This window comes from Grampus griseus (assembly GCF_964374135.1).
Source record: "Grampus griseus genome assembly, chromosome: 11".
NCBI lineage: Eukaryota > Metazoa > Chordata > Mammalia > Artiodactyla > Delphinidae > Grampus > Grampus griseus.
This window is the reverse complement of record NC_139005.1, coordinates 1,809,746-1,837,406: the sequence shown is the minus strand read 5'-3', so window position 1 is coordinate 1,837,406 and position 27,661 is coordinate 1,809,746. Positions and strand designations below refer to the sequence as shown.

Here is a 27,661-nt window from a genome sequence, read left to right as displayed (position 1 = left end):
GCTTTTTTATTTTAAGCACCGAAAGGCAGCCTTCTTGGTTTATGAGTTTTAAAGTCTGGGAAAAGGCTCAAGAGGGAAATTTGACTTGGGGAATGTTATTTTCTTGAATGGGTAAATAAAGTCAGGGAAAAACGGAGGACAAAGGAAAGGAGATCCGAGGATGGGATGCATTTAGGTTTGTTCAATAGTTCTGTCACCATAATAATTCACTCAGAAAGGATTCATTTTGAATAGCGTTAAAAGCAACTGGCCTGGGGCGAGTGCAGGCCAGCACTGAGGAACTGTGGTGGACTGAGACCTATTGTATTTTTTAAATGATTCCAGGGCTGCCCAGGTGTCCTGATTTAAAGGCTGCTTCTTGAGTCCGGAAGTCGTATCTTGTTCCGAGGTTTACTGTGATAAAGCACATAGCCCTAGGGACGGTACTGCTGACTCCTTGAGTCACTTTCCAGGCTGGCTGTACTGACCCAACCCCGTGATTTATTTATGCCGTACCATAGTAGGAATGACAGTCGTATAAGCCACACATGGTTTCTGGGATGGGTATTTGACTGGGGAAGTGTCATAAATCCATGAAGCGAGATAGGGCAGAGCCAGCCGCAGCTCGTGTCATGTCCAAGAGCTCTCTTCCTGTTTCATAGGGATGTACAGTCCAGAACTGGTTAAGCTCAGCATCCTCCTCGGAACGTGTCCTCGGGCTTTTTGTGTGCCGTTTCAGTCTACCCAATCTTTGATTTTTTGCTTACAGACCTAAAAAATAGCTCTGAGATGTACTTGTCACTAATATTTTCTCTTGAATTTACCTCTATAAAGTAGAACTGACTTGAATATTTTAGATTGTCGCTCATAGGCTTTTCAAGAAACTTTTGTTTGGAAGATTCTTCACTGGACTGCTAAGCCACGATCAGTCATCCTCTTGATTGCCGGTGTTGCAATAAGCTCAGAGTTCTGCCTGGCTTTTGGAGCTTCATGTGATTCCCCAGCTCTGATAAAGAGAATCTGTTAGAATTGCACTTAGGATTTATATGGGTAGCCAAACACGGACAGCATGATATTTTTTCATTTTAACCTGAATGAAATAGTCTTGTTGTTTTCGTTAAACTGTTTATTTTGAGATTATTGTAGATTCACATGCATTTGTAAGAAATAATACAGAGAGATCCCCTGTCCTCTTCAGGTAGTTTCCCCAATGGTAACGTCTTGCAAAACCACGATGTGATGTTGTGCACAGTATCACAGCCACAGCCGCTGATGTCATCAGATACACCACGGAGATTCCCTTTTATAACCACACCCACTTCCCTCTCATCCCTGCCCCCTCCTCATCTCTTGGCAGACGCTGATCTGTTTTCTATTTCCATAATTCTGTCATTTCAAGAATGTCATCTAAATGGAACCATACTGCACGTAACCGTCTCGGATTTTTTTCACTCTGCATGATTATCTGGAGATTCATCGAGACTGCTGTGTCTACAGCAGTCCCTCCCTTTTTATTACCGAGTGATACTGCACAGTGTGGGTGTAACAGTTTGTTTAATTTTCCTGGGTTGTTTCCAGTTTGGGCCATCATGAATAAACCTGCTATAAGTATTTGTGTACAGATTTTTGTGTGAACTCAAGTTTTCACTTTTCTGGAATAAATGCCCAGGTATACAGTTGCTGGATCATACGGTAGTTGCCCGTTTAATATTTTAGGAGATTGCTGAACAGTTTTCCAGACTGGCAGTGCCATATTCTGTTCTCAGCAGCACTGGACAAATGATCCTGTTTTTCTCCATCTTCACCAGCATTTGCCGTTGTCTCTATTCTTATTTTAGCAAGTTTGATAGTTGTATAGTGATATCTCATTGTGTTTTGTTTTTTTATATATAAATTTATTTATTTGTTTTTACATTTGGCTGCGTTGGGTCTTCGTAGCTGTGCGCGGGCTTTCTCTAGTTGCGGTGCGCGGGGGCTACTCTTTGTTGCGGTGCGCGGGCTTCTCATTGTCGTGGCTTACTCTTGTTGCAGAGCACGGGCTCTAGGCACACGGGCTTCAGTAGTTGTGGCTGGCGGGCTCTAGAGTGCAGGGTCAGTAGTTGTGGCGCACGGGCTTAACTGCTCTGGGGCATGTGGGATCTTCCCGGACCAGGGCTCGAACCCGTGTCCCCTGCATTGGCAGGCGGATTCTTAACCACTGTGCTACCAGGGAAGCCCTCTCACTGTGGTTTTAATTTGCATTTCCCTAAAGGAGAATGATGTTGAATATCTTTTTCATGTGCTTATTTGCCCTCTATATGCTTCTCAGCCTTCTCCCCATTTTCTAATGAGATTTTTTTTTTTTACTGTTGAGTTTTGAGAGTTCTTTATTCTGAATAGTAGTCTTCTGTCAGATATGTGGTTTGCAAATATTTTCTCCCAGTCTGTACCTTATCTTTTCATCCTCTCAACAGAGACTTTTAACTAACTCTGGCTTTAGTTATTTAATAAACTTTATTTTTTAGGTTCACAGCAAAATTGGGCAGAAGGACACAGAGTTCCCATTCCTCCCATCCCGTACACTCACAGTCTCCCCCAGTGACAGCTGCGGGCACATTTATCATAATCAGTGACCCTACATTGGTGCATCACTGTCACCCGAAGTCCATAGTTTACATTAGGGTCCGCTCATAGTTTTGCATGTTCTGTGGGTTTTGACAGATGTACGGTGACATGTACTCACCATTGGAGTATCATACAGAGTATTTTGGCTGCCCCAGGAGTCCTCTGTGCTCTCCTTATTATCTCCTTATCCCTCCCTCCCCCCAACCCCTGGCAACCACTAATCTTCTCACAGTCTCCATAATTTTGCCTTTTCCAAAATGTCATATAGTTGGAATTGTATAGTATGTAGCCTTGTCAAATGGCCTCTTTCACTTAGTAATATGAATTTAAGTTCCTTTCATGTCTTTTTCATGGCTTTATAGCTCATTTCTTTTTAGCACCAAATAATATTTTATTGTCTGGATGTGCCACAGTTGACCCACTCACCCACTGAAGGGTTTTCTGAGTTTCGGCAGTTATGAATAAGGCTGCTGTAGACATCCCTGTCTGGGTTTCTGTGTGAGATAGTTTTTAGTTCACTTGGGTAAATACAAAGCAGTGTGTTTTCTGGATCATGTGGTCAGAGTAGGGCTAGTTTTGTGAGTACGAAACTGCCTAACTGTCTTCCAAAGTGGCCGTACGTTTTTGCGTTTCCACCAGCAGTGAACGCGAGTCCCTGTTTCTCCATATCCTCACCAGCATTGGTGTTGTTAGTGTTCAGATTTTGGCCCTTTTAATAGGTGTGTAGTGGTGTCTCATCATTTCAGTTTGCATATCCCTGACGACACGGAGCATCTTTCATGGGTGCATCGTCTTTGGCGATGTGCCCGGGAGTTCTGCCCATTTTTTAATCAGGTTCTCATTGTTGAGTCTTAAGAACTGTTTGCATATTTTGGATAACAGTCCTTTATCAGATGTGTCTTTTGCAAATATTTTCTCCCAGTCTGTGACTGGACTTCTCAGTCTCTTGGTATTTGAAATTTTTAAACATGTTTTTTTTAAAATAAAATAACAGTACATGCTTCTCAACAAAAGTATCCGGAATATAAAGACTTATATGCTTAAAGAATTTAAGATTCTCTTATTTTAATGCAGAGACATTATTAATGAAATGCAGGGGGAAATAATTTCTAGATGTATGTGATTAACCAGTCAAATTGGAAAGGGTTTATTTTCCAGTTTTACAAGTGTCATTTACAAATAACTTTTTAGAAGAAAACAACCAGTTCCTTTTCTCATATGGTTAAACAGTTGGCAAATAAATCCCTACTTAGTGTATACTGCCTCAAAAGGCCCGAAGATCCACTCGGCCTCCTTTCCATCCGACACAATATATGGAAATCCCCTGCTTTCCCAGGAGCTTCCGAAGGCCTAAGGCTTCACCCACCTCCTTGCTTCCCGGGGCTCTTAGGGGTCACCGGACTCCATCCACCCAAGGCTGCATCATGCCTCCCCACTCCACTCACCTAGACGGTTTCTCAGGATAACACCTTAGGATTGAGTTCTTATCTTGGCTCAATGCTTAGTGTGACCTTGTTACATAGAAGACGTTTAGTAAACGTGTACTGAACTGACCTGAACCAGCAGAGGCAAGAGGGATTAGAAGCCTGCATTTTAAGTGGAAAGAATTTAAAAGGCACTAAGAAAGGGAAGCATATATTTGGGGAACATAAGAATTTTCCAAATATTCAAGCATCAGGCTGGGAAAATTGGTTGGGAGCCAAACTGCAAATGGTTTGAATGTTATCATGTGTAGTTTGTGAATTTGTATAATTATCTCTTACATAGAATGGTGAATTTTTGTGGCTAGAATGTTCTTCGAATTCATAATCTTAATCCAGAAAACATCAAATTGAGATCTGTCAGTAGATCCTCAGATAATCTCTCGTTGCCGGCGCCTTTGGTCTTAGGCTCTTAAAGCAGTTACCCTCAAGTATGATGGGACATGCACAGAGTAGTCATAGAAGTTTGTGAAAATTAAAATAATACACAAGTAGAGGTTATCTGGGGAGTTTTGCTTTTACTTTCTGTTGCTCTCTCTCTTTCGGTTTCTTTCAAAGTATGTACAAATAAATCTTATATTCATGATCTCCTGTGTAAGACAATGCATATTTACTCTAGAACAGGACTACTTTGTTTGAAATACCTTTTTTCTTTTTAAAATGTTGTCTTGTATGCCATCTAAGCATGTGTACTCAACCCGATCTCTTAGTTCTCATTGTGATAAAATTCTAGGGTATGAGAAGCAATGAGTCATCTCACCCAGAGGTGTATTTGGGTAAATCAAATAATGAACTTCATAAACTAAGATATAATGTTATGTTGTTGTTTTTTCTTTGCAAACGTCTTTTAATTTTCTTAACTTCCTAGGGTAGTTGCAGAGATATGGTACATTAAGGATTCCTGCTCTGCAGAGATTGCTGTAGAAACTAACATAGAGAAGATATCTGAACCCTTAGCCAATCAGTAAAAGATAATAAGGCCCTTCGTCAACTTTGATACAGTTCACAGGAGGTCATTTTCATTTTGCCTCATATGACTCAAGCAGGAACATTCCCCAGTAATGTTGTATTTTAATCCCTATAAAATTTCCTAATATCAGTCTGGTCATGAAAGAGCCATTGAAAATCCACATTTTATTTGTACTCTTTATACTAATTTCTTTTTCTAATTTAATTTTTATTTTATATTGGAGTATAGTTGATTTACAATGTGTTAGTTTCAGGTGTACAGCAAAGTGATTCAGTTATACATACATATGTGTATATATATTCTTTTTCAGATTCTTTTCCCAATATTAGGTTATTACAGAATATAGGTAATAACAGGAATATAGGTAATATAGGTTATTACAGAATATTGAGTAGAGTTCCCTGTACAGTAGGTCCTTGTTGATTATCTATTTTATATATAGTAGTGTGTATATATTAATCCTAAACTCCTAAATTATCCCTCCCCCCAACCTTTCCCCTTTGGTAACCATGAGTTTGTTTTCGAAGTCTGTGAGTCTGTTTCTACTTTGTAAGTAAGTTCATTTGTATCATTTTTTTTAGATTCCACATGTAAGTGATATCATATGGTATTTGTCTTTCTTTTTCTGACTTATTTCACTTAGTATGGTAATCTCTAGGTCCATCCACATTGCTGCAGATGGCATTGTTTCATTCTTTTTTATGGCTGAGTAATATTCCATTTGTGTGTGTGTGTGTGTGCGCACGCACGCACATGTATGTATACATATACACATTGTGTGTGCGCATGTGTGTGTATATATATACAGCACATCTTCCATATTTATCTGTTGAGGGACATTTTGGTTGCTTCCATGTCTTGGCTATTGTAAATAGTGCTGCCATGAACAAAGTGGGGGAGTGCATGTATCTTTTTGAATGGTTTTCTCCAGTTATAAGTCTTACTTTGTTCTCCAAGATAATTGAGGAAAGAGATCCAACATTTATCAGCTCTTTGCGTAACTGAGATTTAAGGAGTAGACTTTACACGATACAGCTTACAGATTGCTTTAAATAAAATATCTAGACATATTTGCTCATCTTAGAAATTCAGCAGCCAGTTAGCCCATCAAATGCCAGTTCATACGGATCACCTGGCTCCGTAAGACTTGTATTCAGTGCACTTGGGCTTAAGGAAGAGCAAAATCAGGCCACGGCACCTTGGACAAACTTTTGGCAAGCAATTGTTTAGCACTGAGGAGAAAGAATAGCATTTCTAAATATTAAAAAGACAGTTAGGTGGAAGAATGATTAAATTTCTTTAATGTGGCCTAAAGGGATAGAATTAAGGAATTTAGAAGAGAAGCTTTCAGGATTGATTTTATAAAGTCATTTCTAAGCGCGGGGTTATCACAGGTAGTGTAGGCCACTTTGGGATAGCTAGAATTCCATGTCTTTAAATGTGTCTAAGCGTAAGCTGGAGGGTTACTTGACAGGAATGTAATGGAACAAAATCAAGCAATCATTTTCGTGGATGGATTTGGTGGTCTGTAAGGTCTTTTGCTGTTCTAAGAGTCTGTGATTCTAGTTTTGCTCTCTGTGATCTTGAAAGGCTAATTTATGGTCTCTTTCCACTTCTTTCCTGCTGTTTACTCCTCAACCCTGTTCAATGTGGCTTCTGCTCCCAGCACTGAAACTGCTTTCCAAACTAACCAGTAGCATTCTAAAAGCTAAATCCAAAGGAGATTTTGCATTCTTTGTCTTGACTTGTCCATAAACACTTTAAAGTGTTTGATCACTTCTTATTTCTTGAAACTTTCTCTGGCTTCCAAGATACCACTGACCCACACCTTGTTTTCTACTAAGACTTTTGCCCTCAGTTCTTTACAGGCTTTTCTTCCACCAGCGCTATGTGCCCCTCCTGATCTTGGTGGACCCGTGTATTATTTCAGCTACCTTCTATGCTGACCATTTCCACACCCATCTTTAACTCAGGCCCATCAGTACAACTGCCTACTAGATGTCTCCTCTCTCAAGTTCATAGGGTAGTTGTAAGGATTTATTACTTAATCCATGTAAAGTGCTTAGCAAAGCATCTAGCTGTGTAGTAATCATGACAGTGTTGATCATGGTAAATTTTTACCCAGTTCATTAAGACTCTTTATTCTCTTGGGGAACCATTGGCTTATCCTTAAATCACCACTTTCCAAACTGTTTTCTTGGAATACTACGTCTCAAGGTGTTACTTGAGACATGGAAGGAAGGAAGGAATTGGGGTTCCATTCAAGTAAGTTTGGAAATGGTCTGTAATAGGATTGGCAAACCTTTTCTAAATATATTGGATTTTAAGGGCCATTTGGTCTCTGTCAAACCACCCAGATTTCCTGTTGTAGTGCTGAAGCAGCCATAGAAAATACATAAACAAATGAGTATGTTTGCGTTCCATTAAAATTTTATTTATAGACACTGAAACTTGAATTTCACATCATTTTCACAAAATATTATTTTATATTATATCACAAAAATATTCTTTTCCTTAAATTTTCAACCATATTGAAGTGTAAAAGCCATTCTTCGTTCATGGACTGTGCATAAACAAGTGGTGGACAGACTTGGCCTGTGGGCAGCAATTGGGGGAACCCTGCTTTAAAACATGGCCTCCTATTAAAGATATGTAACTTACATCATAAAAAACTCTTCTAAGGTCTGCACCAGTGCCCTGTTAGGTCGTGTTTCTCCTGTTTATTTGACTATGGAAATCTTTTTTCACGGGACATTTGTTAGTATCTCTTGCCTTACTTCTGTGGAATACATTTTTGAGAAATGTGTGCTAGAGGTAAAAATTTTGGTTGTGGAACAGACCGGAAATAAGAGAAAGTATCTTGTCTTTATTACTCTTTCTCTGATCAGCTGAGCTAACTAGTCACAGAGTGACTAGTAAAATGGAATTACCCCTGCGAGGAAGGTACCAGTTAGGCACTCACTACACCTGGTTCAAAGATTGGCTGAGTTGAAGTGGACGTGGTAAATTTCATGTCATTGATCAGCTTTCAGAAGTGGGAAAAGTGTATATGTTGCTATAACATAAGGCAAACAGAGGTGCTGTAAGAGAGAAAATACTCAGTTGAGGAGGAAGAGAGCCGGAGGCCATAACAAAATTCGAGCAGTAATAGTTGTCATTTTCCATAGTTTTAAAATCTTTACTACTCTTGTTAAATAAGCAAACATTTTAAAGTTTAAAAACTTTTTTAGTTTTTAAACTTTAAAAAGTTTAATGTTGAATCATTAATCATACCGTAAATTCTAAAACTTATTTTGAAATAATATTTTCAGTTGTCCTTTTCCTATATCTTTGAGAAGTAAAGCGATGGTTATTGCTTTACTATTTTTGAACATATTTTCCCTATTAAAAATAATACAATTGCTAATGCAGAAAAACTTCAAAATTAAAAAAAAAAACACTTTTATCAGAAGATTCTACATCTCCCCTCCTTGTATGCCTACCATCACCATGTGCCTCTTATATGTAAAATGGAAAAACAGGTGTAGAGGCCCTGCTTTCTAATTTATGTCTATCACTTGACAAGCAGCTGGAACCTCAGGGAGGATGCAGAGAACACGGGATCCCAGCCGACAATAGTAACAATTCATCTGCCGAATGCAAGCATAGTCACTTGTGTATTCCTGTAGAATTTCCCCACCAGATGTTTCGTTGGAGACCTGTGTAGGAGAGGAGTTGTTCTTATAATTTTTGCCAACAAACTGATAGGAGGTGAATGATGGAATTGTTGAATCACTAATCCATTGCAGAGTTTGCTTTCAGCTGTTTTGTCCAGCAAGTACCTTGGTGACCTTCAGCCTCTCAGCAGCCCAGCATCTTCAGGCCCCTCCCAGCGCCCCAGGAGTCATGCATATATATCCCTACAGCTCTCATAGGGCTTCATAGACAGCTTGCAGAATATCTGGGATATTTACTCATTGGAACTGTTCCTACTTTTTATTTCAGGCAGTGTACCACAAATCCAGACATTGGATGTTCTGTATAATGTTGGCTATTTTGTGAAATCAAGGCACACTGAGCTCTTGATTGTGCTAGAAGGTGGAGAATGAGTGCCATGATACACTGGCATTCTTCTAGCAGATGTCATAGCAAGCAGACTCGGAATGCAGTGCAAGCTAAAGGCAAGGCAGACGGCCGCCATGGTAGCACCATGGGGGCAGCTGGTGTGGACATGTTATCTATCTACAGCTGGAAAAGGTTAAGTCAACAGTGGGACCGTGACAAAGTGCAGAGATTAATTGCTTAAAGCATTCAATGATTCTTAAAGCAGACATCTAAATAAATGGAGGGATTCTGGTGTTTGAGTTCTGAGAAACATTGTAAGAAGACTTTATTTTCCTTTGGAAACAGAAACTTACTAAGAAAAGAAGACACAGTAAATGATACAGCCTGAAGTGTGAATATAACAATAACCAGCAGACCATTATTTTGAAGGGACTGTATCTTTATAAGGGAAGTTCATATTCTGAAGTGTTCTTTTCATATTATACTATCAAACATGAGGCATAAAGGACATACTATTATGAAATAGTAAAGACAAAATGAAAGAAAAGGCCGTATAAATCTTTCTGTACACATCATCCCCAGATGTTACTGTGAACCCACTACTTAACTTCATCTCTTGAGGCTCATGCTAAGCGGTTTTTACCCCCCGGATTTCCAACACAAATCATTGGGTTTAAGACATAATTCACTAGGGATTTTGGTAGGATTTGAGTAAATCCCCAACAAAAACTCCCTTGGCTTGCCAGCTCTTTTTAAAGGCAGAATTTAGAAAGCAGAAGATCCTACATTCACCTGTCTATCTTGTGATGGCCCTTGCCATGAAGATAGGAGGAAATTTGCCTATAAATACATCATGAAATGCTCGCCTTTCAGACACTCTGTTGGGTAGAACCACAGCACATGAGTCATCTCTGCGTGATATCTCTAAGTTCAGTGATGGTCAGTCTCATGAGTATCTGCAGTATCATCAGAATTTAAGAGTTTGAAAAGCTGATCATTTTACAGTGGAACTGGAAGATTTTGTATGTGCTTAGTGAATTTGGAAAAATAAATACAAATATTAAAAACCCAGTCTTGGCAAGGATGTGGGGAATCAAGGAAACCTAACACCTTACTGTTGGTCTTTTAAATCAGTTGTTTTGGACTTCCCTGGTGGTGCAGTGGTTAAGAATCCACCTGCCAGTGCAGGGGGACACGGGTTTGAGCCCTGGTCTGGGAAGATCCCACATGCTGCGGAGCAACTAAGCGCGTGCGCCACAACTACTGAGCCTGCACTCCAGACCCTGCGTGCCACAACTACTGAGCCCGTGCGCCACAACTACTGAGCCTGCACTCTGGAGCCTGTGCGCCTAGAGCCCATGCTCAGCAACAGGAGAAGCCACCTCAATGAGAAGCCCGCACACTGCAACAAAGAGTAGCCCCCGCTTGCCGCAACAAGAGAAAGCCCACGTGCAGCAACAAGACCCAACACAGCCAAAAATAAATAAATAAATAAATTTATTAAAATATCAATCAATCAATCGTTTCTGTAAAGTAGTGGGTTCCAAAAGTACCTGCAAAACTTCTTAAAAGTATAGGTGGGGATTCCCTGATGGCACAGTGGTTGAGAGTCCGCCTGCCGATGCAGGGGACACGGGTTTGTGCCCCGGTCCGGGAGGATCCCACATGCCGCGGAGCGGCTGGTCCTGTGAGCCATGGCCGCTGAGCCTGCGCGTCCGGAGCCTGTGCTCCGCAACGGGAGAGGCCACAACAGTGAGAGGCCCGCGTACCGCAAAAAAAAAAAAAAAAAAAATGTATAGGTGGCTTGGCTGTCCCCTGAAATTCAGATTCGGTAGGTCAGGAGTAGAGAACAGCCTTCCATTTGTAATAATTTCTGTTATGTTTGAGAATCACTGCTTGTAAAGCAAGTCTGCTATACTTCTTTGAGTTACACACCTTTCCATAGTGGTGGACTTAGCATTCTTGAGCTCTTCTTGGTTCTGCAGGTAAGTCTACTTCCCTCTCATAAGTCTTGCCCTCTGTAGGCACTTTGGGTTGACTTTCTTGTGCTAAGAATTTCCATGTCCATTTTCTCTTTATATATTACACTTCAGCATCACATCAATCTTGTATCTTCAAAGATAGGGCTTGTTTCTGGTTTTTGCTGTTCTGGTGTTTGGGGTTGATTTTCCAGAGGAAATGGGAGCAGCTAGGTCTTTGTTCTGCCATCTTGAAATCAGGAATCCAATAGTGTATTGGAGTGCCAAAATTTTTGACCAGAAGGCATAGCAGCTTTAGGGGAAAGTAAGTCAAGGGAGGCTTTTTTCCTTTTAAGACGAGCATCAGTAATTGTGGTATGAACAATAAATCATTTTAGATCAAATAAAACACGTTCTTCCTTTTTATGAGTTCTCTCTGGAAACAGATGGACATTAGGTAGAATTCAGTAATGACTTCGACACTGAACCAGAGATAGAGACAAATCACTAGTGAGCTGTGATTGTATAGAGAACAAAGCCCGAGACACTCGTCTGAATGATACTGTTTTCCTTCCTGGTGTAATGTTTCACCATAAATTATAATTCCTGCTTAACATATTGAAGGGACTGTTGGTCTCCACATCTTTGGGTATCACAAAAGATATATCATCAACTGAATCCTCTAACATGGAGAATGTAGATATACATTTTACATATAATTTGATAGTTGACTAATTTTATAGTTCTAGATTTGTTTTAAAGAAAGGTACTGTGTGCCAATATTTTCCAACTGACTTTGGATCCTCTAAATTTTTAGTGGATCTTATTCTAATCAGTAAGTAAAATGACATATTAAATGAACAGACGTTGTCTTCACAAGGTATGCCTTTCTCTTCTAGCTTTTTTTTTTTTAAAGAATGTATTCTGCGGTTAATTCCTATCTCAATTTCTCTTCTAATTTTTAGATTCCAGTTATATTGTCATTTTACTATTTGTAGACTTTTCATAGATTTTCCCTCTTGTATACAAAATGCTAAGTGGATTTAAAACATTTAATTAAAACTAGTTAGGACATATGTTTAACCTGCTCCGACAAAAATAACAGAGCAAACTGTATACAAATGTATGTGTCTTTCTTGTCAAAGTCCGAACTGGTATATTAACTCTGCTCTATAAAGTTGTCATGAGTTCAAAGTCATCCTTTCTTGTTTCTCCACCATTCCTGTGGTTCTACCCCCATTCACGTAATCCGGTGGCTCACTGACGCATGGCACCCCAGAAGCAGGAGTGGGGAGGGGAGGGCACACTGAGCTACAAAAGGAACAAGCTACTTTGATTAAGTATAATTCAAAAGTAAAGGAACTTAGAGTATCAAAAACAAGAGTCTGGAAGTCATACTCAGCAGAAGGGGATCTCTAGATCCAATATTGTTTAGAGGAGATTGTGTTGTCCTGATCTATCATGAAGATAAGGTTTGTCTATGAAGTGGTAAGGATTTTTTTTTAAATAACGAGTGTAGGAACTGAGGATCCGACTGGTCTCAAAACAGTCACCTAGACAGCTTTCCACTTACTCCCTTGGTGCTGCCATTGCTAAGAATATGTCTGTAACCCTTTTCTTGGCGGTTGCTTCCAGAGCTGGTTAACGAGGTGCCCCTGAAAATAAATATATTCTTATCCTCACTGTGGTCCTAAAACATATCATCTTGACTGGTTGTCTAACTTCAGTGTCCAGACTTGATGTCAGAACTTAAATTCAGTTTAATAAAAAGGATGTTTGTCATAATTCCAAATACATAAATAATGTAATAGATTTTGAAGTCAGTTTTTTTTTTTTTTTTTTTTTGCGGTACGTGGGCCTCTCACTGTTGTGGCCTCTCCCGTTGAGGAGCACAGGCTCCGGACGCGCAGGCTCAGCGACCATGGCTCACGGGTCCAGCCGCTCCGCGGCATGTGGGATCTTCCCGAACCGGGGCACGAACCTGTGTCCCCTGCATCGGCAGGCGGACTCTCAACCACTGTGCCACCAGGGAAGCCCTGAAGTCAGTTTTAAAGATAAATTTGGCAGCATTATTGAATAAATGTTTTTATGTAACTTCCTAAAATGAATTCTTTGAAGAACTTATCTTTCATTTAAAGTGTAAGTACAGGTATATTTTATGAGGGAAGCAACTGGATGTTTGCTATATTTTAAGGAAACATAGGATAAGAAGAATCATCTTTATGTACTGGTAATATTAAACTTTCAGTAGTCCCAAGGGAGCTGGAATCGCGGACATTTACTTTGGGGCAAGCCGATTTAATCATGGAATGTAGTTTATGCCGTATTTATGGTGCCCATGTGCACAGTATGGTGAGCTCGGACAACTGTATACACTTGTAATTGCCACCATAGTCAAGCTATAATCCACTTCCAGAAGCTCTCGTGGGCCTTTCTAGTTATTGTGCAGCCCCGTCCCCGGTCCCGGGCAGACACCGATCTGCTTTATATCTCTCTGTGGACTAGATTACAATTTTTATATTTAAACAAATGGAAAAGATATAGGCTCTCTTTTTTTTTTCCTGACACATGGAATACAGTCATCAAGTTTTTGCCTGTCTGAGAAGCAGGCAGAAGCTTTATAGCAGAAGTATCAATATCACAGTAAAACTCCGTTTTCCAAACTTGTCATAACTTGTGGGTTGGATATATCAAAATGCTCATTTTTCAGAAAAAGTGAGGAGAAAAACTGAATACAGCTTTTCTGCACAAAATTTTGTTCAATCAGCCTCCTTTACTGAGCTGTAACTACCAGCAATTTCTGCCTTTATGTTAATTTTGATTCTTTTCAAGGACTTCTGAAATATAGAAGTTCGTCCATAGCGGGGTAACTTCTCTACCCATTCTCTTGCCAGTGTGTCTGTTTCCCCTGTTTCAGGAGGTGGAACAGGGCTGGCCCCTTGCCGTGAGACGGTCACATGAGGGAGGACCCCAGCTCGTGCTGCTGGATCAAATGCCCTCAGAGAGTCTATGTTTGGTGACGTTTGAAAGTTTCTTTCCAGCATCAAAACATATGTCCAACACTGATTGTGTGTTTCGTATTCTTTGAATAGTATAGCGATTTATCACAACCCTCCTGTGACTCAGGAATCCAGAGTCAGACAGCAGCAGCATTCTATTCTTACTTCTTTAAAAACATTTTTTGTAATGTAAGAATTCTGCTCATAATACATCTCTAGCAGGAGCCTCCTGACCCTTCTGCTTCCGGAATCACTTCGTCTCTCCTCTTTGCCTCTAAGTCAGTCTTTCTAAGACCTTGCTTTACTTTTCTGGAACTTTTGATGCTTCTATATTATACTCAAAATTAAATCATTCCTTATTCAGCATTTTGAGTACCCTCTGTCTGCCGGGTTCAGGTTAGAACCCTCAAGGGTGTCACAGTCTGTGTTTACTCCTTCCTGCCATTCCAGACCATCCGTGCTCCGATTCAAAGCTACCTTTTCAGCATCCCCCTCACTCTGTCCTTTCCCTATAGAAACCCTCCAATCCAGTCATGCCGTGTGTCCTCACACGACCTGTGCTTTTATACACATCACTTTCTCTGTCTTTCTTATTATCTCTGTCAAGATAAGGCCCACTGACTTCCCGTGTCCTCGGCCCCAGGTGATTTTCTTTGTCTGCGGTGTCACTTACTTCAGCACGTATGGCCCATACAATTTATTGGCACTTAGTTAGCATTTTTGTTTCATCTCATGCGCTCTGCTGGAATCTTACAGTTAAAAAGGACAGACTTACCACTCAAAGCAAAATCATTTGTACAGTACCTCTGATAACCTCTTTACACACCTAGTCAGGAGAAGCCCTGTCATTTTTTAGGCCTCCCAGTTCTACTTATTAACAGGAGATAATACGTTAGATGATCACTGTATAAACTGAAATATGTATCTTTGTGACTGTCCTCCCTTTAGTGTCATATGTGCTTTCTAGAGAGACACAGATTAAAATCCTATTTCTGCCTTTCCTGTTTCTGCTCTTCTAGTATCAGTCATGCTCTGTGGGTAAATCTTTTTGGATTAATATGCCCTTGTATAACCCCATCCTGTCACCTTCCTTTGGATCACTCTACTTTTAATTGCCTCTTGAATAATGGCCTCCAGGATTGAACCTACTTCTCCAGTTGTCCTCTGTCTAGTTAGAGAAAAGCAAAACTCTTCTTTTAATGAAATGTGAATTGACCGGAGCTAGTGGTCTCTTTCTAGTCTTGGTTTTTATCATGTTTTCAAATTTTGATAGCCCCTACTCTAACCCTCTGCTCAGTTGCTTTCCATGCTGCTGGACTGAAAGAAAAAAAAAAAGCCTTAAAAATACAGTGGGACTTCCCTGGTGGCGCAGTGGTTGAGAATCTGCCTGCTAATGCAGGGGACACGGGTTCAAGCCCTGGTCTGGGAAGATCCCACATGCCGCGGAGCAACTGGGCCTGTGAGCCACTGCTGAGCCTGCGTGTCTGGAGCCTGTGCTCCGCAACAGGAGAGGCCGCGACAGTGAGAGGCCCGCGCAGCGCAATGAAGAGTGGCCCCCACTTGCCACAACTAGAGAAAGCCCTCGCACAGAAACGAAGACCCAACACAGCCATAAATAAATAAAAAAGCCAAGCATTTGAAGCCCTTTTAAAAATAAATAAACAAATAAAATGCAGCGAAGCCCAGCTTCAGAATAAGTGAAAACGTTGGAGCAGTTGGGAACCACTATGGCAGATGGGAATGGAGTCAGAACTGGAGGAGCTGTTGGTTCAGGGTGCATGTATGAAGTGCCTGCTGGTGCCAGGAGCCGTTCTTGGCACTTGGGACACACAACACAATAGACAGACACCCTGCCTTCGTGGAGCTTGTATTCCAGCTGTTTCTGAGCAAAGACTTTAGGCCAAAAAAAAAAAAAAAAAGACTGGCAGATAATATCAGAGTATAGAGTAACTGAAGCCAAAAGAAAAGAAGAGAAAAAAGTGTAAATGGTTCAGGCACATGCAATGTAGAAAATTAACAGTATGTGCAAGCTTTTGGTATTCACAGTCGGGAACCACACCTCTAGAAGGAAAATAATACATTTTAAAAATTAAAGATAGGAGCATTCACAATAGCCAAAAGGTGGAAGCAACCCCAATGTCCATCGACTGATGAATGGACAAAGCGTGACGGCTGCGTACAGTGGCATACTATTCAGCTTTGAAACAAAGGGAGATTCTGACACATGCTGCCACAGGGATGAACCTTGAGGACTTTATGTTCAGTGACGTAAGCCAGTCACAGAAGGACAAATACTGTGTGGCTGCCTTTACGTGAGGCTCTAGAGTAGCCTGATTCATAGAGACAAGGCGAGGGTGGTTTGCCAGGGGCTTCGGGAGGAGGCTGGGGATCGTTTAATACATAGTTTAAGCTGTGCAAGACAAAGCGTTCTGGAGACGGTTGCACTGCAGTATGAATGTCCTTGACACTGCGGCACTGTACCCTTAAACACGGTTAAGATGGTAAATGTTATGTGTATTTTTTTTTTTAATCTGTGAAAACCTTTTCATTTCTAGTTGTCACAAAATAGTTCTGTCATTGTGACTGGTAAGGGGGTCCTTTTTTAGAGTAAGCAAAATGAAAACAAACATTTTTTTACAGGTGTTTAAACCCTGGAAAATCTGTGTCAGGTCCCTGGGGACCCACAGACCCCTGGCAGGGAATCCTAGCTGCAGCCTCTGGTCAGCCAGCTTGGGAAACAGCATTTGGAACCCTGTGCCACTGGCCAGCGTGGCCCCTGTGGCCAAGCTCTTGGCTCAGGGAAAATGGATGGTGCTTAAGCAGATGGGACCTGGGCTGTAACCTGGCCACTGGGAGCCCAGGGAGCACTTTGCAGCAAGGCAGCGGGCGGCAGGGGCCTGGCACCACTCGCTTTCCCCGTCCTGGGGGCACGCCCACCCCCCCCTTCAGGTGACAGCCTCCTGTCCCTGGTCTTGGTTTAAAAGCGGTTAAGATGGTAAATTTTATGTGTATTTTACCACAATTAAGAAGAAAAAAAGTTTAAAAATTAGCAAAGCAACAAATTGAAAGACCAAGAAACTCAACATTAAAAGAAAACTTTAAAGACATAAGCCATAAGCCTAGTATAGTTGGGGAAGCAGACCATGTAGAAGCATTGAAGGGCCTTCACAGAGCAGATGCCTATTAATCTAAGCTGTGAAAGTGCTGGAAGGGCGTGCTGAGCAGAGGGAAGTTAGCAGCCGGTGAGGAGAAAGCTCAGGCCTTTCAGGTGGAGCGTGGGGCATAAAACTAAGTGAAAACAAGTCATGTCTCAGTGACACACAGTCCTTGGAAGACAGTGAGGAAGGAGTAGATAGAAAATTGTAGCTGGTCAGATATTAGGCCCAAGTGTTTAATACATTAAGAAACCTGATGAAAGTGATGCTAGAAGCAGAACAGTGAGAACAGCAGTGAGGTCAGAGAAGGCGTTTTAAGAATCATGCAGGCCTGTGATAAAAGGATGCTGGGGACCATGATAGTGAACATGCAGGTACAAAGTGGTGGGTTCATTAAAAACTATTAGAAAGGAAGAGTCCACAGAACTTGCATACCGGTTCTGGGGAACAAAGAGGAAATCAAATTTTTTCAGTGTTCTCAGGCTGTGGGCCTAGAAGTGTGGTGATTCAGTTAACGTTGAATGGGAGATTCGTTGTGACGGATGGAAGACCTGACTTAGTGTAGACATTTTATATTAAAGGTAATGCTGAGTATCTAAGTAGAGGCTCCCTAGAGAGGACATAAGGAGATGTTCAGGGACCAGATTTGGAAGTTCAGGTATTTCAGCCAGGCTTGCCCACTGAGCTTTCGTAAGGTGGCGTATCGGCCACACCCTCTGAGGCCTCCGTGAGGGAGGCTGGAGGACCTCCTCGCCAAGGGAAATGAAGGGGTGAAAGAGATTTCACCCCGGATAGTTAACCGGTTAAATTACAAGTAAAGGAGGCATCAGTAAGAGAATCTGGATTTCAGATTCATCTTAAAATTGGAGTAAGCTGTGCCTACATGTCTTTGACAGTAATACGTCCAAAGCTACTGATCTCACTGTTGCTTTCATCTGCTCTCTTCCCTCGTGTTTTCTGGATTATGAAACTTATGAAACACGATTATTTAATCGTTCCATTTGGAATACCCAGTTGGAGGAAGAGGGAAAAATAAACTGTTATAATATCCCTTCACTCATACTCCTTTTCTGTCTTGCATTTCTGTTAAACACACGCTTACCTAGGACTCACTCTTAAATTGCTAACCACCGTCGTTTACTAGTAAGAGAGGGCTCGTGTGTTGTCCTTAAGGATTCAGGAGGTACCAGCAGGATTTTGAGCTCCACTTGCCTTGGGTATTTGCCTCTTGTTTCTGAAATTTGCTGGAAGGGGGAGGGGGACAGAGAAGGTGGTCTTACCATTTCTTGAAGCTCAAATGCCACAGCAGAACTTTTAGAGACATCTTGATTCTATTAGAATTTGCAGGTCAAAGGGCAGGTTCAACTGTTCTGGTAGTTTACAGCACCAGGGATGGTGTGACTAGACTAATGACTTAAAGTTGGATTTCTGTTACTACCTACTCATTATGCAAGTCAGGGGGCCTGTTAGTCATGCAGTAGGGAATTGCTAATCACTTTGAAAGGTCCTATGTCCACATTTTCATTTTTTTGTATTTTTAACTGAGGAAAACCCACTAAGAGAACAAGGAGAGTGATTTGGCAGGAAGAGCATCTTAGTTCTTCTTTTGTCTGGGCTTGTGGCCTATGTATGTTCCCTTTTGTGTTTCATGTGCTTGTGTTACTCCCTATGGGCTTATGGGAAATGAAGTCAGGAAGTGTTCCACCAGCAAGTGTTCCTTTTCTGTGGAGAGCCTTGGATTAGTGAAGCTTTTGAAGTTGATTATTAATCCCCAGGAAGGTTCATTCTCTTTGAAACAGCCGTATTAGTGTTAGAGTAGCTGCCTTTCAGCTCTCAAGTAATTGACTCTGATTAGAAAGGAATTATTGCAGGTATTTTTATTTCCTTCTTCACAGTTTTCTGTATCTTGCCATTTTTCAGCAATGAATGAACATTACTTTGTTATCAGAAAATACCTGTTTTTCAAAGAAGCAGTTGTATTAAGAATAGGTGGCTACTAAAATAAAATCCTTTTTGCTATTTGCTTTTTTGCTCCAAATTCCACTCCCTCTGAAAGGCAGGGTATTCTTAGAATTTCTTAGCTTAGACACTTGAATGTTCTTTGTAAAGCTTAACCACGTAAGCTCAAATACAAATATGGTCTTTCCTATCACATGTATTGAGGGAACAAGAGTTTTTCTTATTCCCCATAAATTAGACGGCTGTTACTACTTACCAGCTTTATTTTTGTTCCTGTCCTCCAAACTGTTTTCAAGAAGTTGTTCTTCCCATGGTGTCCGTTTCAAATTTACCAAAATTATAGGGAAAACAGTACAATCTCTGTCCCCTTCCAAAAACAAGAGAAAAACCTGAAAGCTAATAAACCCACAAAAGATACTAACATTACCCAGAGTTTACATGATCATATGTGCAATATGTAATCAAGACATTTCATTCTCTTGACTGTGAATTGCCCTTTATAGGCTCATACACATGTAGAAGTCAATATCGAGAGTATAGTTTTAAAATGGAAAGGACAGTGTTATGTTAATCCGCTAGGGAATTTTTAGAGGGTGAGAGCCTTGGGTGTGGGAGAGAAAATTTGATTCTGTGCAGTTCATAATATATTATCAGTGCTCAATAAAAAGTAAATAGCATCAGTGACATAATAAAATTTCTATTTGAATCGTACAGAAAAAGAAAAAAAGACTTCAAAATATATATCTTATTAAAAAAGGCACCATTCCAATGGCTCAGACTCCAGTGCCACATCCTTTATTTTAAAATTTAGAATATGAATTGGCACCTGTTATATCATATTGCATTTGGGGAATGTGACATTTTACCCCAGAGATTAACTGTACCACACTAGCTGGCCAAGCATATCATTTATAAAAGAATTTGGAATTCAGTCAAGATGTTTCAACAGTATAGGATCATTTTTACCATTTCGTATTATGACGCTTCTTTCCTTAAGTACAGAATGGAACTCAGATCCTATCGCCTTTTATCTTGCATTCGGCAGAAGTTCTCATGACTCGGTCTAACTGGACAGAGTAATTTATCTTTCATTCGTCGTCTGTTATTTGCCTGCCGCTAAATGTGTCATTCTGACTATTGATGCACAGAAATGCAGCCCCCTTATTGAGAAGGCACATTTCTCGTCCCAGCTTGTCAGTCTCTGGGCTCCCCAAAAGGGAACAGATGACAGCAATTAACAGGAAACCGCAGAGTGAGACCATCTTGAACTCCTTCACCTTTAAGCTCATTTCACCACTTAACATATTTTTTTCAAGTGGTCAGTGGATATATTTAGACTGTCGTTATCCCTTTGGTGTTGACTTCATGGGATAAGCCATCTGCCATTTCTTAGACTCATGTAGAGTGAGGACAGTGGAAAGTTATACTGAGGTCAACGAATCTTCCCTTCCAACAGCGAAGACTAGTTAAACAAATCCTCATTTCCATGATGTAAACTGATCTACGTCTTCCATTTGTTAGCACTGCTTGTTCAGGGTTCCCCAGACCTACCCATCTGAGTATGGAATCTCCTTGTCAGAATGTGCAAAAGATAGTCTTCCAGTTTGTGGCTAAACTAAAACTCTTCCATATGACTGCTGTTGAAGCGTAATTATCTTAACAAGAGACAGAAGCAAGGTTAAACTTGGGCAGTGCGTTCTCAGATCCAGCATTTCCTCAGGTCAAAAGCTCAGGCCACTTTTATAGTTCCTGTAAATCAGATCTGTCTTCTTCCAGATGACTTATTACATAAAAGATGAGCTATAGAGGAATGCATTTGGACTATGAGACTAATTGTTCACCAACTTCATTCTGACTATTTTGTCAATTTCTCAGTTCAACGCCCCTCCCCTAAAATCCCACCTTCTTTTCCTTCTGGATATGAACCCAAAAATAGCTGTTAGGTAAACCACAAGGAATCAGTGAAGTTTAAATTGTTGTTTCGAAATGTGCAGATCATTGCCAAGGAAAGCCTTGACTGGAAACGTATTTGCATTGATGAGATAAAAAGATTCATAGATGTTCAGAGTGCCCCGGGAGCCGCTGGCTGATCTCCTGAATCCTATTTACTAACGTTTGCAGTTCGTTACACATTCTGTACATAAAAGTGTTTTCAGTTTTAGTGGTGCCTCGTTTGCCTGGAAACCACAGAATACTTATCAAAAGAATGAGTCAAATGGGTAAAATGTATAGATGACAGGATAATTCTTACTTTAAAAAAAAAGTCATTAACTTCGTTTACTGTCCAAGTTTAACTACAACTAGATCTAGGAACTCTTCATTAAGATGTCAGTATAACAACCTGATAAAGACATTTAGAGTCAAGAAGCCCTGAATGGGATTCCTGCCCGGACCGTTTGCTTCAAGTGTGAACTTGGGCAGCTGCATACGCTCTCTAAGCCTTAGTTTCACCACCCATAAAATGGAGGTAATGGTACTAGTAACTTGAGGATTGCTGTGAGGACTAGATGGAAATCGGGATGTTTTCTTTCGTTTGCAGGCAGGAAGCCCTTCTGGCCGCCATCAGTGAAAAAGATGCCAATATAGCTCTTTTGGAGCTTTCATCCTCGAAGAAAAAGACCCAGGAAGAAGTGGCTGCCCTGAAGCGGGAGAAGGACCGGCTCGTGCAGCAGCTCAAGCAGCAGGTATGACTGGTGGGGCTGGGGGGAGGCTGCCCGCGGCTCATGCACTCAGGTCTCCCACCTCGGGCCAGATGTCTGGTCTTTATCTAATTGATCTTCACCAGCAGAGACTTCAGCCTTCAAATCTCTGCTTTGTCTAGGAAGCACAGAGCATTCTTGGTCAGAGGACTGGTTTAGAAGGTGTCACACGTCTTAGGAGAACTTTTTTAACTTTTGCAATGGCTGGATGAAATTAGTGAAATTCTGCCCATTTGAAATGAAAAACGTTTTCTTGGGGGGGGGGGGTTTGCATGTCTCTTGGGGTCAGGCCGCAGGGGTCGTCCACAGCACTGACAACTGCGTGGTCCTTGGCAAGTGCTGTGGGGTATCTGCAAGGGCTGTTGGGGTCCTCAGTGGTACCTCCAGGGGCAGAGGCCGCATGTAAGGGCAGGCAGCAGTGGTGTGGAGCTGGTGGTGGTGTGCCCATAGCACCAGCGGGTGAAAAGTCTTATCCCTTACGTCCAGTCAGATTCCCGCTACAGAAGGCACTAAGGGTATTTTCATTTAAGTGATTTCCTGTTATTCAAGGCTGGGTAAGCTCTGATGGTAAGAGCAAAGTTTTGCCCTTTTCTTTTCCACCCAAAACCTTCCCCAAATTTAATGCTTAATACTAACGTGAGGCCTTTCATCTGTGAAAATAAAAGCTAGAAATTTCCTCATTGATGATGGTTGCACAACAATGTAAATATACTTAATGGACAGAACTGCACACTTAAAAATGGTTAAAATGGTAAATTTTATGTTGTGTATACTTTGCCACAATTTTAAAACTGGGGCAGATCTTTTTCCCCTTTGAAGATAAGGAGGAAGCTGAATTTCAGAGTCTGCGTCCTCTCCATCTTCAGTGCTGTTCCCGGCATTCCTGTTCTATACGAGTGTCCACCTCCTGCCTTCCGGGTCATCCCCTTCATCCTCCGCCACTTTTCTGTACGTTTGGGCTGCCCACATTCTCCCTTCTGCCCGAAGTAATCAGAGTAGGAAAGTTTTCAAGTGAAGGAATTTCTTTTTTTCTACTTTAGAGGATCAGTCATCAATTGATAGCATCATTTTTCATTTATTTATTTTTGGCTGCGTTGGGTCTTTGTTGCTGTGCGCAGGCTTTCTCTAGTTGCGGCGAGGGGGGGGCTACTCTTCGTTGCGGTGCGGTGGCTTCTCTTGTTGCGGAGCACCAGCTCTAGGCATGAGGGCTCAATAGTTGTGGCGCATGAACTTAGTTGCTCCACAGCATGTGGGATCCTCCCGCACCAGGGATGGAACCCATGTCCCCTGCATTGGCAGGCGGATTCTTAACTGCTGCGCCACCAGGGAAGTCTTAGCATCATATTTAACGTTCAAATAAACAAGAATCACTATTTACACAATAAAGATATTTTCTCTATTTTAAAGACTAATAAAACTGCTTATAAATAGACTTTATGTGGCTGACTTTGATGAGAAAACACCAGAAGATGTTCCCTACTGCAAGATAGATAGATGACCAGCAAAAAACAACCCAGTGCTCATTTGCAAGTGAAAGAAAACTTTTACCCACTTAAGCTCTGGTACCCCTGGACGTTCATCCCTTTAAGAGATGGAATTCACTATGAGCTTTCACCCTCTCCTGGGTGCCGGTGACACAAGGGAAAGCAAAACAAAGGTGCTCTGGGGGCCTCCCTTTATTGCAAGTTCAACCACTTTATCCATCATTTGTGGGAATTCTGCCACATAAACATTTTCAGGTCACCTAGCTTGACAAAAAAAAAGAAAGAGAGAGAGAGATAGACTTCTTTCATATCACAGAAGAAAACGGAGCAAAAAAATTGATCAGCGGTTTGTCACCCAGCTCACATTGCTCAACCTGTCTCATTTTAAGAGCTGTAACTGATTCTAATTGGTCCTCATTTCCCATTTTCTGAACAGATTATCAGTTTCCGTTATGTTCAGCAGGAGAATTATGAATGGATAAGGCTAGCTCAGCGGACTGAGGAGGCTGGAGGGGTCGTAAACGATGCATCTGTGCTTGTGTCGTGGGTGCAGAAAACTCGGGTGGGCTGCCTGGGTCTGCACGTCATCCTCCCAGCTAGGAGGTGGGTGCCATCTCCTGTTCCATTAGGGAGCAGTTAGTGAGAATCAGTCAGTGTCTTCAGACAGGACCCAGATCTTGAGACGAGCAGTGTGTCCGTGCAGAACTGTGTCATGAGCTGAGGTCTCCTGGTGCATGTTCTGTGGAAACGTGTCTGTCACTGGGGAAGTGAGCTGATTGTCAGACAGACGTGCTGTCACCTGCTCACCTGGCCGAGCCTGCTCACAGGGTCTCTGGCCTTCTGTTTCACTGTCCCAGACCAAACATGCCCTCCTGTCCCTGCAGTCTTTTCCCAGCGGTCCCCGCTCTCCTTCCTTGCGTGACCCCCGGGTGGTCCTGGCGGCAGTGGGGGGATCCTGTCCTCTTCAGACAAGCATTTGCACAGACTTGCTTCGTTTTCTGTTGTGTTTTCTGTATTTTACTTCTTTAGCCTCATAAGACCGCTTAATTTCCCTAATCCCTAAGTCCCTGATGGAAAAGGGGGGACTTCACTGCTGTCCCAAGTATTTCAGTAGGTCCGGTATGAAAAAATATCTGAATTAAGTGAATCTTGCTTTCAGTGATTGTCTTTTACTACGTTCTGCCCGCTCTCCTGTTACCAGTTGGTTAGTCTCCAGGGAGCTGCCTGTGACACACAGGTTGCCTGCGTGATACTTCTCCCCGACTTGTTGCTTCATCAGGTGGAACTAAGGGTTCTGACAGCCGCTGAGCAGGCCCAGGACACCAGCCCAAGCTGGTCGTTCTCGCTCAGGTCCCCATGAGTTTGCAGTCAGGCTCCTGGCCAGGCCTGCAGTTACCTGACGCTTGGCCGGGGCAACAGGGCTCACTCACATGGCCCGGGGCTCTGTACCTTTTAGGCTTCTCCATGGGGTTACTTAGGACATGGGGCTGGTTTCCCCTAAGCACATGATCCAGGGGAGGGGAAGAGAGCAGCCAAGATGGAAGCCACGATGTCCTTATAACCTGTCTCGGAAGGGGCACACCATCACTTCCCCTTGTCCTGTTGCACGTGCACCAGCCACCTACAACGTGGGGGGACCAGTGCAGGCGGCCTGGAAGGCTGGCTGCTATGAGAAGTGAGTGAACAAGCAAACAGTGGTGTCCTCCTGTGGTGAGACACTGTTCAGATGTAGAGGAGTACGTGCTGTGTGATTCCATGTGTATGTTCAGCTCTAGAAAAGACCACTTTACTCTCTGACCTCAGAAGGCAGATGAGGCATCAGAGCAGAACTCGCTTCATCTTCTCTTGCCTGCCTCCGCCCCCAAGAGGGGCCTGCAGCAGGAAGGGACAGGTTCTGTCCTCTTCATGCCTTTCTCCCTCTTCCTTTGGCCTTGGGGTCCTCTGATGCCATTGCAGCCCTTTGATGCTGCTTCTCTGGCCAGCGTTGACCCCCGAGGGGTGAGCAGTGCCCGGAAGACTCAGACCTGGCTGCTCCTTGCTGGGCTGAAGAGAGCGTGTCGGCTGCCACGTGCTCCTCTGTCCATCCTGCTCTCTGTCTCTAGGTGTCCTTTCTCCTCCTCAGATAAGCACAAGGCAAACCAACAAGTCCGATGCCTGAGTAGGTACCAAACAAAGGAAGGAGAAGCCTGTTTCCTTTTCTTCTACTCAAACCCCGTCTTCAAGATTGAAGACTCTAGGATTTAGGGCTGAATCCTCTTTGAGCCTCTCTCACTGAGCACAGGGGCCCCCCTTGTGCATGACTGTCTGCTCCCCGTGACGTCAAGACTCCTTCTGCCAGACTTAGCATCACCGCACACCAGTCGCAACCCAGAAAAGGCATGAGCTGTGAGGGGCTGGCCTGGTGGACGGTGGTGCCTTTTCTGCCCCCCCCACCCCCCTTGTGGGCTCTCTAGAATGTGACCTGCTGAGCTCTCCTTTGTCCCCGGCGTTGGGCCTGGGCCACCAGTTCTGGAGCAGCTGGGAAAACCCATTCATCATAGTATTAAAACTAGTTTAAAAGTGACATCTAACATTGGAGAGAGAACAACAAAACGATTTTACATTCTGTGGAAAGAGAACAGCAATAGGGTGAAGGTACAGAGAGCTCCCGAGCTGTCAGTGAACAAAGGAAAAAATAGACAGCAAATGCTGAGGTAGCGGGAGTGCGGCAGAGGCTGCACGTGGGGGGCAGAGCCAGAGGCGTCTGGCCGCCTCGCCAAGCGCCGGCGTTCTTGGTGATGAGGCCAGCCTCCGCGCACCCGCGATGCCAGGTGCTGGGACGCAGCAGGCATCTCTCAGAGGACACACGGGCGTCTGGCCTGCCTGCTCTGTCCTGTACTTGCCGTGTCCACGAGCCAGCCTCTCAGCCATCTGTGCGACGTTATCCCCTGAAGGTGACTGGTACGTGGTGATCAGAGAGAGTGAAAACCTTCTGCTGGTTAGAATATCCGATATCCAGAAGTTGACAGAGTAGACGATTACAGTTCAATCCTTATTTCATGATTCAACAGCCCGTATTGACTTGGTCAGATAAACGTGCTCATCTCGTTTTAATTATCCTATCTCCCTTCAGTTCTAGATTCTTACATATTAAGTACTCAGTATACATACTTCTTCCTCTAAACCACTACAAACATTAGGATCAGCTACATGTTTCCTGCCACTGGTATCCAGATTTATTTGAAAGGAACTGGATGCAAAGCATTTTCCGTTCACTGCCCTCATCTCTGGAATTGCCTTCTACTTCCTCAGCTTAATCTCTGCTTTAATCTTCACTTCAAGACTCATCTTTGTAGTTTGGAATTTCCTAGCCACGGAATTGGTTTTTTTCCTTACATTAGCAAAGCCATTCTTTGCTTTTCTTCATTCACACATTCGTCCTCCTTTGGGCAGAAGCTAAAATGCGAGAGGGAGGAGGAAAGAAGCAGCAGCACTGTTCACTTGCTGTCCTACGAGTTGTTGCGTTTACTCTGAGCCACAGTGTCCTCTTCAAATGTAGGAATCCCCACCGGTAACTGTTGCTCCAGCTCCAGACCTCAGCTCCAGCTCCAACTCTGTTGATAAACTAAGTGTATCATCTGGAGCAGTAATACCCCATCAACTGATACACAGCACTTCACAACCTACAGCGTACTATTCAGATGCCTTATAGCCCCAAGCCTGAGGGCTGTGTGGGCCAGGCAGATGCCATAACTCAAGAGGGGAGGGACGCATGTAAGACGAGAGGAGAGACCATGATGAACTGGGGGCCACGTGCTTTGTCCAGAGAGGCCGCCGCTTTTAATTCCAGCTTGTTGTGACCCTGCAAGACGAGAGCCCTGTGTTATCCAGTCATCCATACCGCCCCCACACACAGAGAATCCATATATATAAACCTCTCTTTTTTGATCGAGGTGTAGTTGACATACAGCATTATATTAGTTTTAGATGTGCAACATAATGATGTGATATGTGTGTATATTGTGAAACGATCACCACAGTAAGGTTAGTTTACATCCATCACCACACAGTTACATTTTTTTTTCTTGTGATGAAAACTTTTAAGATCTTGACTCTCAGTAACCTTCAAATGTACAACACAGTATTGTTCACTCTCATCACCATGCTGTACATCGCATTCCCAGGACTTAATCTTATAACTGGAAGTTTATACTTTCTGACCCCCTTCACTTACAAATCTCTTGAAATGTAAGTGTTGGCCACTAATTTATTCTTTCGGTTTTTTTAATGAATCAAGTCACAAGCTTCCTAACTTACCTCTCTGGTCTTATCTTCCTCATCTATAATATT

The 27,661-nt window shown here is 42.5% G+C and overlaps 1 protein-coding gene across 2 annotated transcripts in view; it reads left to right on the top strand.

Annotated features, from left to right (window-relative positions):
• Positions 1-27,661, top strand: part of ERC1 (ELKS/RAB6-interacting/CAST family member 1) — a 394,109-nt gene that overhangs the window by 285,224 nt on the left and 81,224 nt on the right. For both annotated transcript variants that reach the window (XM_082665275.1, XM_082665274.1), the window contains one exon: positions 21,689-21,833. In XM_082665275.1, the coding sequence (XP_082521401.1) occupies positions 21,689-21,833 (145 nt within the window). The remainder of the gene's footprint in view (positions 1-21,688; positions 21,834-27,661) is intronic.